This window comes from Loxodonta africana, chromosome 19 (genome assembly GCF_030014295.1).
Source record: "Loxodonta africana isolate mLoxAfr1 chromosome 19, mLoxAfr1.hap2, whole genome shotgun sequence".
NCBI classification, from domain to species: domain Eukaryota; kingdom Metazoa; phylum Chordata; class Mammalia; order Proboscidea; family Elephantidae; genus Loxodonta; species Loxodonta africana.
In genome coordinates, this window is record NC_087360.1 from 22,876,797 (window position 1) to 22,890,813 (window position 14,017).

Consider the following 14,017-nt stretch of genomic DNA (forward strand, 5'->3'; position numbering starts at 1 on the left):
GATGAACTTCCTAGTTTGGAAGGCCCTACACTATCGCTCCAACAACAGACTCAAACATATCAACAATCATGAAGATGGTGTAGGGCCAGGCAACTTTCCATGAGTCTGAACTGACTCGACTGCAACTAACAATGATGGGTGTGAACTAGTATCTAGCTGGTTTTGATTTCCATTTCTCTAATGACATTGACCACCTTTTCATGAACTTATTGGCTATTTGTTTATCTTTTTCGGAGAAATGTCTGCCCAAGTCCTTTGTCCATTTTTAAACTGGGTTGTCTTTTTCTTTTGAATTGTAGAAATTTTTTATATATTCTGGACATTAAAAACTTAACCCAAATATTTTTTCCATTCTGTAGGTTGTCTCTTCACTTTCTTGATAAGGTCCTTAGATGCACCTTTGACTTACTTTTTGATATTAGATTTCTTTGGCAAATGCTGAACCTCGAGGATTTCCAGACTACAAAGGTCAGAGCACTGGACTTTTTCAAGGCCGGGACCACCCATGCTGTGCTGTTAAAGCTGAGTTTATGGTATTTCTTCACTGAACAAAGCATCACATTAAGTGCCTGTGTCTAAAAGACAAAGAAGATCCAGTGCGTGTGTTCTAGGAGTTTTTCCGAGGTGAATTTTTCTGGGGTTTAACCAGCAACTGGCCTGGAACAACAGCTTAACTCTTATCAATAACTGGGCTACTCCAAAGTAATGGCATTCTCTGGGACATCCCCCAGGGTGTCAAAATGTGACCTGCTGCCAAAGCAAACAGGAACACCTGACTCCAAAATGAACATATAGTCCTTACTTTCTCAAAAACAAAAACGCGTTATTTATTTAGTTTAATATTTCCCCAGACCTAATGAAAAGATGTCAAAAGCAAACCTACGACATATAGATAAGCACCCCGTCGCCCATACCCACCTAACCAAAAACAAAAAATAAGGGCAAAGTTCTGTTCAACAGATAAAATTATCTTCGCTTCTGGAAAATGTTTCCACGTCCCATTCCACGTCCTCTTCCTCTCGCAGCCACTGGAAGGGGAGGAGATAACAGCACAGGTTAGGGCAGCCACTGCATGCTCGTGTCCAGAGTCCTAGTCCATCAGAGCTGGAAGGAACGTGAAAAGCCACCTGTCCAATACCACCCCTGCCCTACTGCATTCACAGGGGGAGAGATCCAGAAGCGGTTGGGGACTGGCGCCTGGGCATCCCAGGTGGAGACAGCACTGGCCTGCTGCCTTCTAATCCAGCACTGCTCTCTCCGAAAGGCTGGGGATAGCCAATGAAACATTACAGATGTATTTAATTCCCTTTTTAAAATTCTGAAACAAGTATGGTTAAATGTTAACATCTGCTAAATTGTGGAGAGGAATTTTCTTATTCTTTGAGCTTTTCTGCATGTGTGAAATGTTTCATAACAGCAATTAAACAAAAACCACTCCCCATTCAAAGGGCAAGACTGCAGTTTTTCTCTATGACTCAAGGGTAAGGAAGGGGACAGGTGGCTCTGAAGGACAAGTGGAAATTTCTGATGATTACTAATTGGAATATCACTTTTCTTACAGAGCCTGGAGCCATCCAGAAGAGGGAGGAAAGTCACACGAGAACCCACCACACGTTCGCGGGACCATAACACAGGGTTGGGAGACCCAGACAGCTCAGGCAGAAGACAGTAGGCCTGGGCATACTCAATGCCGAGGCCCCTTCTAGTGCACTGCTGGTGGGTCTCACCTGCTGCACAGTGACAAGGAGAACCCTGCTCACAGGAAGCAAAAAGGGCTGCAGTTGTAGCAAGGAAGCCAGCCAGCATTCCTGAAAATCACTCCTGCCCCAGGACAAAAGGTCCGGAACTCCTGGTTCTTTCTCCCCAAGACCGCCTCCTGCCTAGGAAGGGCTGGATGTGTCTGGTGGTTTTCTTCATTGTGATTTAGGTTAAAGTTTACAGAGCAAATTAATTTCTCATTCAAAAATTTATACACAAATTATTTCATGGCTTTGGTTGCAATCTCACTTTGGGTCAGCAGTCTCCCAACTTTCCCTTTCCACCCCTGATTCTATTACTCCAAGTTTTCTTTTTCCTTCCTGCCTGTTTGTTTTATAAGCCTGCCTGATCTTTGGCTGAAAGGTGAACTTTGGGAGTGGCTTCAATCCTGAGTTAGAAGGGTGTCTGGGGGCCATAATCTCAGGCGTTCCACCAGTCTCTGTCAGACCAGTAAGCCTGGTCTTTGTGTAAATCTGATTATTTCTTCTACATTTTTCTCCTACTCTGTCCAGGACCTTCTCTTGTAATCCCAGTCAGAGCAGTCAGTAGTGGTGGCTGGGAACCACCTAGCTCTTCTGGTCTTGGGGTCATAAAGGGTGTGGTTCATGAGGTCCGTTAGTCCTCGGACTAATTGCTCTCTTGGGTCTTCAGTTTCCCTCTCCTTTGCTCCAGACTTCTACATTAAGAGATTGATAATTGTATCTTAGATGGCCACTTGGAAGCTTTTAAGACCCTATACGCTATTCAAGAAAGTAGGAATGTAGAACATTGACTTTAAGAACTATGTTGTGTGCCAGATGATGTAGAAGTCCCCCGACTCTATGGTCCTTTGCCTTTGAGCCAGGGAACTTCATCCCATGAGGTGTATAGTTACATCTAAGAAGTTTCCCAAACTGTGCCACTTGTATGCTCTATTGTCTATATTAATCTATGAGAAGCACCTAGAGCCATGTATTTAGAAATTTCCACTACTGAACCTGTATATGCTGGTGGGTGTGTTCCCTTACCCCTTCCCTCACCTTTTGGCCTATCTACCCCACTGCCCCACTGCCAACGAGTCGATTCCGACTCATAGCGACCTCAATTCATAGATTACTGTTTGTTGATTCCATTGTTGCAGGACTGTCTAGGCTATTTGTCCTTTATTCCTGCGTTCCTCTCAGTGTCCTCTCTTGCATTGCTCGTGTTGTGCTGATTTCTCCCATATTGTGCATTACCTTTCCCTTCACCATCTGCTACCTCTTTGGTAATTTCCCCACCCCCCAATCCCTGGTCACCATCAAAGAGTCTTTTTCTTCCTGAGCGTAAACCTTTGTTGTTACTTTATAAAAACGGTCTAATATTTGTCTTTTTGTGACTGACTTATTTCACTCAGCATAATGCCCTCCAGGTTCATCCATGCTGTGAGATGTTTCATGGATTCGTCAATATTCTTTTTTTTTTTAATGTAATATATAAGAAATAAGTTTATTAAAAAAATCCATAGGTGAGCAAAGCGTTAAAAATAAACAAGGATAGGACAAGTGACAAACAGTGCGGTGCTGAGACATCTTGGAGCCAGAGGCAAAACAATCAGTAATATCGATCCTGACTTCATCGGATGATCTGATATTCTGTTCATCGCAAATTTTGGCATTACCTTTGATTTTTTTTTTTAATAATTTTTATTGTGCTTTAAGTGTAAGCTTGCAAATCAAGTCAGTCTCTCACACAAAAACTCATATACTCCTTGCTACATACTGCCAATTACTCTCCCCCTAATGAGACAGCCTGCTCTCTCCCTCCGCTTTCTCCGTTCGTGACCATTTTGCCAGCTTCTAACCCCCTCCACCCTCTCATCTCCCCGCCAGGCAGGAGATGCCAACATAGTCTCAAGTGCCCACCTGATCCAAGAAGCTCACTCCTCACCAGCATCCCTCTCCAACCCATTGTCCAGTCCAATCCATGTCTGAAGTGTTGGGTTCGGGAATGGTTCCTGTCCTGGGGCAACAGAAGGTCTGGGGGCCATGACCACCGGGGTCCATCTAGCCTCAGCCAGACCATTAAGCCTGGTCTTATGAGAATTTGGGGTCTGCATCCCACTGCTCTCCTGCTCCCTCAGGGGTTCTCTGTTGTGTTCCCTGTCAGGGCAGTCATCGGTTGTAGCTGGGCACCATCCAGTTCTTCTCAGGATGATGTGGCCCTTTCTGTCTCTTGGGCTTGTAATTGCCTTGTGTCCTTGGTGTTCTTCATTCTCCTTTGATCCAGGCAGGTTGAGACCAATCGATGCATCTTAGATGGCTGCTTGCTAGTGTTTAAGACCCCAGATGCCACTCTTCAAAGTGGGGTGCAGAATGTTTTCTTTTTTTTTTATAACAATTTTTATTGAGCTTTAAGTGAACGTTTACAAATCAAGTCAGTCTGTCACATATAAGCTTATATACACCTTACTCCCACTTACTCTCCCCCTAATGAGTCAGCCCTTCCAGTCTCTCCTTTCATGACAATTTTGCCAGCTTCTAGCCCTCTCTACCCTCCTATCTCCCCTCCAGACAGGAGATGCCAACACAGTCTCAAGTGTCCACCCGATACAAGTAGCTCACTCTTCATCAGCATCTCTCTCCGACCCATTGTCCAGTCCCTTCCATGTCCGACGAGTTGTCTTCGGGAACGGTTCCTGTCCTGGGCCAACAGAAGGTTTGGGGACCATGACCGCCGGGATTCCTCTAGTCTCAGTCAGACCATTAAGTCTGGTCTTTTTATGAGAATTTGGGGTCTGCATCCCACTGTTCTCCTGCTCCCTCAGGGGTTCTCTGTTGTGCTCCCTGTCAGGGCAGTCATCAGTTGTGGCCGGGCACCATCTAGTTCTTCTGGCGATTCGTCAATATTCTTAATCATTGTATAGTACTCTATTGTGTGTATGTACCTGTTTGTTAATCCATTCCTCTGTGGATGGATACTTAGGTTGCTTACACCTTTTTGTTATTGTGAACAATGCTGCAATGAACGTGGGTATGCATATGTCTATTTGTATCCCAGCTATTATTTCTTTAGAGTACATGCCCAGGAGTGGGATTGCTGGATCATGTGGTATTTCTATTTCTAGCTTTTTGAGGAAGTGCCGTACCATTTTCTATAGTGGCTGTGCCATTTTACATTCCCTTCCCACCAGCATTTTACATTGCCAACATTTGCTATTTTCTTTGATTAGTGCCAGTAATGTCGGGGTGAGATGGTATCTCATTGTAGTTTTGATTTGCATCTCTCTTATCGCTAATGATGTAATGAGCATTTCTTCGTGTTTGTTAGCACTCTAAAAGTCTTCTTTGGTAAAGTGTCTGTTCATATCCTTTGCCTGTTTTTAATTGGCATAGCCAAACATTTTCTCCCAATCTGTAGGTTCTCTTTTTACTCTTTTGGAGAAGTCTTTTGTTGAGCATAGGTGTTTAATCTTTAGGAGGTACCATTTATCTAGTTCATTTTCGTCTGTGTGTGCTTTTTTAGTTATATTTGGTAATCTATTTATGCCATCTATTGGGGTCCTAGAGTTGCCCCTGATTTTCCCTCCATGATCTTTATGGTTTTAGGTTTTATATTTAGGCCTTTGATCCATTTTTCTACAGATATCCAATTTTGCCAGTACCATTCGTTGAAGAAACTGTCTCTTCCCTATTCAATAACCTTTGGTCCTTTGTCAAGTAACAGCTGTCCATAGGTGGGTAGGTTTACATCTGGGTTCTCAATTCTGTTCCACTGGTCTACGTGTTTGTTGTTGTACCAGTACCAGGCTGTTTTGACTACTGTGGCTGTACAGAAGGTTCTGAGATCAGGCAGTGTGAGGCAACCTACTTTGTTCTTTTTAAAGAAGGTTTTACTTATTTGGGGCCTCTTTCCCTTCCATATAAAGTTAGTGATTAGTTTTTCCATCTTGGTGAGGAATACTGTTGGGATTTGGATCAGGATTGCATTACATCTATATATTGCTTTGGGTACTATTGAGATTTTCACAATGTTAAGTCTTCCTATCCAAGAACATGGTATGTTTTTCCATTCACGCAGGTCTCTTTTGGTTTTTTGCAGTAGTTTTTTGTAGTTTTCTTGGTATACATCTTTTACACCCCTGGTTATATTTATTTCCAAGTATTTTATCTTTTGGGGGGCTACTGAAAATGGTATTTGTCTTAGTCATCTAGTGCTGCTATAACAGAAATACCATAAGTGGATGGCTTTAACAAAGAGAAGTTTATTCTCTCACAGTCCAGTAAGCTAGATGTCTGAATGCAGGGCGCCGGCCCCAGGGCAAGGCTTTCTCTGTCGGCTCTGGAGGAAGGTCCTTGTCATCAGTCTTTCCTTGGTCTGGGAGCATCTCAGTCCAGGAACCTCAGGTCCAAAGGATGTGCTCTGCTCCCGGCACTGCTTTCTTGGTGCTATGATGTTCCACACTTTCTGCTAGCTTCCCTTTCATCTTTTTTTTTTTTCCTTCATCTCTTGAGAGATAAAAGGTGATGCAGGTCACAGCCCAGGGAAACTCCCTTTACACTGGATGAAGGATGTGACCTGGGTAAGGGCAGTGTTATAATCCCACCCGAATCCTTTTTAACATAAAATTACAACCACAAAATAGAAGACAACCACACAATGCTGGAAATCATGGCCCAGCCAAATTGATACACACATTTTTGGGGGGACATAATTCAATCTATGACAGTGTTGTTTTCCTGATTTCCTTTTCACAGTTCTCTTTGTTGATGCAGAGAAACCCAACTGCTTTTTGGATGTTAATCTTGTATCCTGCCATTTTGCTGGATACTTCTATTAGTTCCAACAGTTTTCTTTGGAGTTCTTAGGATTCTCTATGTATAGAATCATATCATCTGTAAACAGGGATAGTTTTACATACCAATGTGGATGCCTCTTATTTCCTCTTCTTGTCCCATGGCTCTCGCTAGGACTTAGAATACAATGTTGATTAAGAGCCTCCTTGTCTGGTTTCTGTTCTCAGGGGAATGCTTTCAGATTCTCTCTGCTGAGGATAATGTTGGCTATTGGTTTTGCATAAATTCCCTTAAAATGTTGAGGAATTGCCCTTCTATTGCTATATTTGCTGAGAGCTTTTATCAGGAATGGGTGTTGGCCTTTACCGAATGCCTTTTCTACATCTATTGATATGATCATGTGATCGTGTCCTTTGTTTTGTTTATGTGGTGGACTACGTTGAGTGATTTTCTAATGTTGAACCAACGCTGTATGCCTGGTATGAATTCCACTTGATTATGATGCATTATCTTTTTGATATACTGTTGTATTCTATTTGCTAGGATTTTGTATCTGTATTCACCACGGCTACTGGTCTGTAGTTTTCTTTTCTAGTGTTGTCCTTGCTTGGCTTGGAGCCCTGGTGGCGTGGTGGTTAAGAACTTGGCTGCTAACCAAAAAGTTGGCAGTTCAAATCCACCAGTCGCTCCTTGGAATCCTTGTGTGGCAGTCTACTCTGGTTGCTATGAGTTGGAATCGACTCAACAGCAGTGTTTTTTTTTTTTTTTTTTTTTTTTGCTTGGCTGTGGTATTAGGGTTATGCTGGCTTCACAGGATGTGTTTGGGAGTATTCCTTCCTCTTCTATGTTCTGGAATAATTTGAGTAGAACTGGTGCCAACTCTTCTCTGAATGTTTGGTAGAATTCTCCAGTGAAGCCGTCTGGACCACAGTTTTTTTTTCATTGAGAGTTTCACGACCCCTTCAATTTCTTCTTTTGTTATGCGTCTGTTCGAATTTTCCATACCAGTTTGTGTTAGTTTAGGTAGGTGGTGTGTTTCTAGAAATTTGTTCATTTCCTCTCCGTTTTCAAATTTGTTGGAGTACAATTTTTTGCAATATTCTGTTATGATCTTTTTTATCTCAGTTGGGTCTGTTGTAATGTCACCCACCTTATTTCTTATTCAGGTTATTTGCATCTTGTTTTTCTTTTGTCAGTTTGGCCGGTGATTTTTCAATTTTATTAAATCCTTTCAAAAATCAACTTTTAGTCTTGTTGATTCTTTGTTTTTCTGTTCTACCTGTTTCTGCTCTAATTTTCATTTCTTCTGGTGACTGTGGGCTTCTTTTGCTGCTCTATAAATGTTCGGGTTGTGCTGTTCATGTTTTTTGTCCTTTCTTTTTTCATGTGTTCATTTACTGCTATAAACTCACCACTGAACAATGCTTTTGCTGTGTCCCAAAGGTTTTGGTACGTTGTGTTTTTGTTCTCATCTAATTCTAGGATTTTTTTTTTTTTAATAATTTTATTGTGCTTTAAGTGAAAGTTTACAAATAAAGTCAGTCTCTCACACAAAAACTTATATACACCTTGCTTCATACTCCCAGTTGCTCTCCCCATGATGAGACAGCCCGCTCCCTCCCTCCATTCTCTTTTCGTGTCCATTTCACCAGCTTCTAACCCCCTCCACCCTCTCATCTCCCCTCCAGGCAGGAGATGCCAACATAGTCTCAAGTGTCCACCTGATCCAAGAAGCTCAATCCTCACCAGCATCCCTCTCCAACCCACTGTCCAGTCCAATCCAGGTCTGAAGAGTTGGATTTGGGAATGGTTCCTGTACCGGGCCGACAGAAGGTCTGGGGGCCGTGACCCACCGCGGTCCTTCTAGTCTCAGACCATTAAGTCTGGTCTTTTTATGAGAATTTGGGGTCTGCATCCCACTGCTCTCCTGCTCCCTCAGGGGTTCTCTGTTGTGTTCCCTGTCAGGGCAGTCATTGGTTGTAGCCAGGCACCATCTAGTTTTTCTGGTCTCAGGCTGATATAGTCTCTGGTTTATATGGCCCTTTCTGACTCTTGGGCTTGTAATTAGCTTGTGTCCTTGGTGTTCTTCATCTTCCTTTGGTCCAGGTGGGTTGAGACCAACTGATGCATCTTAGATGAGTGCTTCCTAGCGTTTAAGACCCCAGACGCCACTCTCCAAAGTGGGATGCAGAATGTTTTCTTAATAGACTTTATTATGCCAATTGACTTAGATGTCCCCTGAAACCATGGTCCCTAAGCCCCTGCCCCTGCTTCGCTTACCTTCGAAGCATTCAGTTTATTCAGGAAACTTCTTTGCTTTTGGTTTAGTCCAGCTGTGCTGACCTCGCCTGTATTGTGTGTTGTCTTTCCTGTCACTTAAAGTAGCTCTTATCTACCACCTAACTAGTGTGATTCTAGGAATTTTTGAATTTCATCTTTGACTTCTTCAATCACCCAGCAGATTTTAAGCAGGGTATTATTTAGTTTCCATTTATTAGGTTTTTTTCTTTGCTCTTCCTGTTACTGATTTCTGCATTTATAGTACTGTGGTCAGACAAGATGCTTTGTATTATCTCAATGCCTCTGAATTTACTGAGGCTTGCTTTGTGGCCTCAAATGTGGTCTATTCTGGGGAATGATCTGTGAGCACTGGAGAAGAAATGTACACTTTGCTGCTGTTGGGTGATGAGCTCTGTACCTTTACGAGGTCAAGGTGGTTGATTTGGTGTTTAGATGTTCTGTGTCTTCACTGAGTTTCTTTCTGGTTGTTCTGTTCTTCACCGGAAGTGGTGTGTTAAAGTATCCTAAGATTACTGTGGAAGTGTCTATTTCTCTTTTCAGTGCCATTAGAGTTTGTTTTATTTATCTTGGAGCTCTATCAGGCACGTATATACTTACTATGGTTATGTCCTCTTGTTGGATTAATTCTTTAATCATTATATAATTCTTTCCTTGTCTTTTGCAGTGGATTTTGCTTTAAAAACCCACTTTATTGGAGATTAATATTGCCACTCCTGCTCTATTTAGGTTATTGTTTGCTTGATGTATCTTTTTCCATCCTTCAAGTTTTAGTTTATTTGTATCATTGTGCCAAAGGTCAGTCTGTTGCAGACAGTTTGCAGACAGCATTATTGATAGGTCGTGTTTTTTGTCCACTCTGCTACTCTGCTTCTTTACTGGTGCATTTAGACCATTTACATTCAGTGTGATTACTGATAGGTATGAGTTCATTGCTGTCATTTTATTATGTTTTTTTTTCGTGGTGTTGACAGTTTCCTCACTCCACTTAATTTTCTGTGTTTTTTCTTTTTTTAAGTTGTGGCTTGTCTTTTTATTTGCTTCATCGTTTTTTTGTTTTGTGTGTGCTGAATCCCTGATTTTCTTATTTTATATTTTGATGAATAGGTTTATTTACTCTTTGTGGTTACCCTGAAATTTACCTTTATCTTCCTAAGTTTAAAGCAGTAATTTATTTGATACTGCCTTGACTTCCTCTCCGTATGGAAGTTCTAAAACTATACCCTTTATTTCCCCTTAATGTTTTGAAGTGGTCGTCAGTTACAGATTAACGTCTCTGGTTCCCCATCTTCCATCGTTTAGCTTTATTTTTTTCGAGTTCTTTACTTGGGTTGCTATCTGCCTGATATTGTCATGTGCTTTCATCTCAAGTTGTTGTCTGGTATATTATTAGTTTTCTGTCTGGTGTCCCACATAACTCTTAGGCTTTTTTCATTTTTTTTTTTTTTGATTGTTCTTCGAACAGACTAGTGTCAAGGGACTGGTCTGTTCTGCTGATCCTGTCTTCAATTGTTTCAGTTCTACTCCTATGACTTTCCATTAAGTTGAAAAGTTCTGCAATTTTATTGTTAAGCTTCTGGATTTCTAGTTGCTGCTTCTGTATTGTTTGCAATTATCTATTTTGTTACTTTGTTCTTATATTTGTTTTCCTGAATTCTTTTTAGTGTTTAGTCTGTGCTTTCCTTGGTTTTATTTGTTCTCCATAATTTAGTCTGTGTATTTCTTGATTCCTTTGAGGACCCTATATATATATAGGCCTTTTGAATTCCTTATCAGGAAGCTCCATTACCTTTTCTTCCTCAGGGAGGATTTCTGATTCTTTACTATGGTCATTTGCTTGGGCCATCTTGCCCTGCTTTAGGTGGTTTGCTATCGTCTGTTGTCTCTGGGACATTAAAGGGGTTATTGTATTTGTTTTTCTTTTGTGATTTCTGGCAGGTGTGGTTGGAGTGGTGCTCTGGTTGCCGGACTGGCCGTGCTGGAGCCCCCCCACCTGTCTTTGGGCAGGTAGGTGTGGGATCTTGGGTCTCTGTTTACTGATCTTGTGGGGCAGCTGAAGGTGGTGGGATGGTTTGGCTTTGGCCTCAGTCTGTCTTCAGTTTGGTGGCTCAGGCACAGGGAATGATGCTCTCTGTGCAGGTGGAGTGGCCAATGTGCTAGGTGAATACAGGCATGTTTATCGCCTCTTGCTGGTTGCGGGGGGGTGGGGGTGGGGGTGGGGTGTAAGTGGTAAAGGAAGTGCAGTAGAGAGATGCTCACACCCTTCCTCCTGGACAGGGGAAGGGAGAAAGGAATGGCAAGCAGATGTTCACTCAGTCTCGCTGCACCTGCCCTGAGGTCCAGGGCTACCGCTCCTGCTCCTGAGTATCTCCAGTCTTATATCTGGTATCCTCCCTGTCTCCACTTCCTTCCTGATGTGTCTATACAGGTTCTCTGTCCCTCTTGGGAAAGTCGTGGAGCTGTCTTGCTGTTTTCTTCACCCAAGCCTGCCGCTGGCTTTGTCCTAGCCACGGCAGACCTGGATGGCTGGCGAACTCCACTTTTGCGTGTTACCCCTCTTTTGCTGCTTTCCTTATTCCTTCCAATCAGTCCTTAGACTTTCTTTTTTAAGTTCAAGTTCCTGGATCGTCATCTGCTTCTGTTTCACTTGGTTTTTCAGGTCTTTGGTGCAGAGGGACGTTATGGTGGGTGTGACTAGGATGTCATCTTGGCTCGGCCCCCTCTGGTTGGTTTTCTTGGAGGGCATTTTAAAGCATTGCTCTATTGCATCTTTAATCTAGAAAACTATCTCATATAAAATATGTAGAGAGCTAACAGTACTGATGGAGAACCCAGTACTTCCCTGAACTGCAATCTTTTTGTAACACTTAGACAGTTTCTAATGACTACGCTTGTTTTCACATCAAATCAACAGGGCAGATCTTCCCTTCGGGCCAAATATAAAACCTCTGACTGGGCTGACCCAGAAGAAAGGCCAGGCTAAACCACTGGGAAAGGCTGAAGTCCCACTACTGGAATGTTCTAAAGGAAGGACTTAATTTCAAATATAATAAGCTTTCAAAATAGATGTCCGGCACCCTTGAATGGGTAAAAGTAGCTCAAAGCTGTTTATTTCGGATCTGAAAATGACCCCCAACATCAGCATTTCTTCAAGCACATGCTGTGGGGTACCAGTGCATGTGCCCCACCGCCCTGGGCCAGGATGCGCCAGAGCCAGCTCCACACATTTTGTGTGTCTGCTCCGCATACCTGATGAGAGTAAAATTCCCCAGCCTCTGGGGAGCCAGGCCTTCTGGAATGAAGGGCCTCCTGGAGATGGATTAGAGGAGACTAACTCTTGACAGAGTTCCCCACCTTCTTTCTACGGAGCCCCTGTAACCGGGAGAAGTCAGCTTCCTGCCCTGGAGGTTCCCCCAAGGGCGGGTAGTGGGCGTGCAGATGGCAGAAACCAAGTCCACTCACACTCCCAGGCAGCAAAAGGGCCTATGCCTGAGGAACACCTACCTTGGGCCTTCAGGATAGCAGCCTTCCCCCGGCCAGCCCCGGAGCCTTGGTTTTTATTCTTCATGCTCTTTAACATGGGTGCATTTTTCAGCATATCAGGCAAAATCAGGAAGCGGATCTTGCTGCCACGGATGTACACCTGCTCCAGCTGTGCCACTCGGCCATCTCTGTAGGTAACTGTGATGTTGGACATCTGGAAGGAAACCACTGGCTCGTCAGCAAGGGCCTATGGCACCAGGGAGGATAGAGCATGCAAAGAGGGAGGCCTGGACTGACCAGGGCGTCCAGGAATACAGAACCTGGCATTGGGAGCCAGAGGGCCAGGTAAGCTGGGGGAGCAACACAACAAATGTGCTGCTCACAGGGTGTGTACTGTGTGCACCAGGGACTGCACAAAGCACTTCACACATGTGATCCTCACAACCCTCCTAGGACAGAGCTTACCTTCCCATTTTTACAGATAAAAAACAATGGAACTTGTCAAAAGCCAAATAGCCAGAATATCAGGGACTTCAGAGTTGAACCCTGTGAGCCAGGTGCCACAGCCCTAGCTCTCATCCACGTTGCAATACTATCTCCACACACCAGATTTTCTAAAGCATGCTAAGTGCTCTCACGTGGTGAGGAACCCTAACTGGGTCATGTACTTAGCTATTCTCTATTCTCCTGCCTGAGTTCAGACTGGAAACCCTGGTGGAATATGGTTAAGTGCTACGGCTGCTAAGAGGTCAGCAGTTCAAATGTGCCAGGCGCTCCTTGGAAACTCTGTGGGGCGGTTCTACTGTCCTATAGGATCGCTATGAGTCGGAATCGACTCGACGGCAGTGAGTCTGGTTTTTTGGTTTTGAGGTCAGACTGCCGCTATGTGGCTTTTATGAGATTTGAACCCAAGTTTAGCTGACCCTAAACCATTACTTTTAACCACTACATCAGACTGCCACTTACTTCCTGGAACTGCTGAAGATCAAATTAAATAAGACAACCAGTCGCTACCGAATCGACTCCAACTCATGGCACCCCCAAGTGTGTCAGAGTAGAACTGTACTCCACAGGGTTTTCAAGAGCTGATTTTTCAGAAGTAGGTTGCCAGACTTTTCGAGGAGCCGCTGGGTGGACTTGAACCCCCAACCTTCTGCTTAGCAGCCAAGCAACTAACCGTTCATACCACCCAGGGACTCCATAACATTTTTAACATACCCTAATTTGTTTAGCTATAATTTATTTTAACTTTTTAAATAAACATGTTGGTTGTTTTTAGGTTTTTGCTATTTTAAAAAAAAAAGTACTGCATATGTACCGCTGTATATAAACCTTTGTCCACAATTTTGAATGGGTTCCTAGGAGTAGAATTATTGCACAAAAAGGGCATGAACTCTTCTAAGAACACTGACATACTATTGAATGTGTTTCTAGAAAGGATGTACCAATTTACACTACCACGAGTAGTGTAGCAGGAAGTCTCTGCAGCATTATTAATTTTATTTTTGCCCGTTTACTAGTTTAAAAATTCTCAGTTCTATAATTTGCATATTTTATTATTAACAAGGCCATTATTTTTTCATTTTAAATGTCCTCTTGTATGTTTTTTCTTCTGTGAATTAGCAGTTTTGTGACTTGTCTACTTTTAGTTGGGTAACATTCTTTACTTACAAAAACCTATATATTTAATACAACACCCTTCTACCATAAAAAAAGTCACAGGA

General features: G+C 43.0%; 1 protein-coding gene across 1 annotated transcript in view; it reads right to left on the reverse strand.

Moving 5' to 3' along the window:
- Positions 1–802: 802 nt before the first annotated feature.
- The window catches only part of SNRPD3 (small nuclear ribonucleoprotein D3 polypeptide), a 28,302-nt gene continuing 15,087 nt past the window's right edge, over positions 803–14,017 (reverse strand). The window contains exons 3-4 of the mRNA XM_003419152.4: positions 12,315–12,507; positions 803–1,028 (exon numbers count right to left, since the gene is read on the reverse strand). Coding sequence (XP_003419200.1) covers positions 967–1,028; positions 12,315–12,507 — 255 coding nt within the window. The 3' untranslated portion in view covers positions 803–966. The remainder of the gene's footprint in view (positions 1,029–12,314; positions 12,508–14,017) is intronic.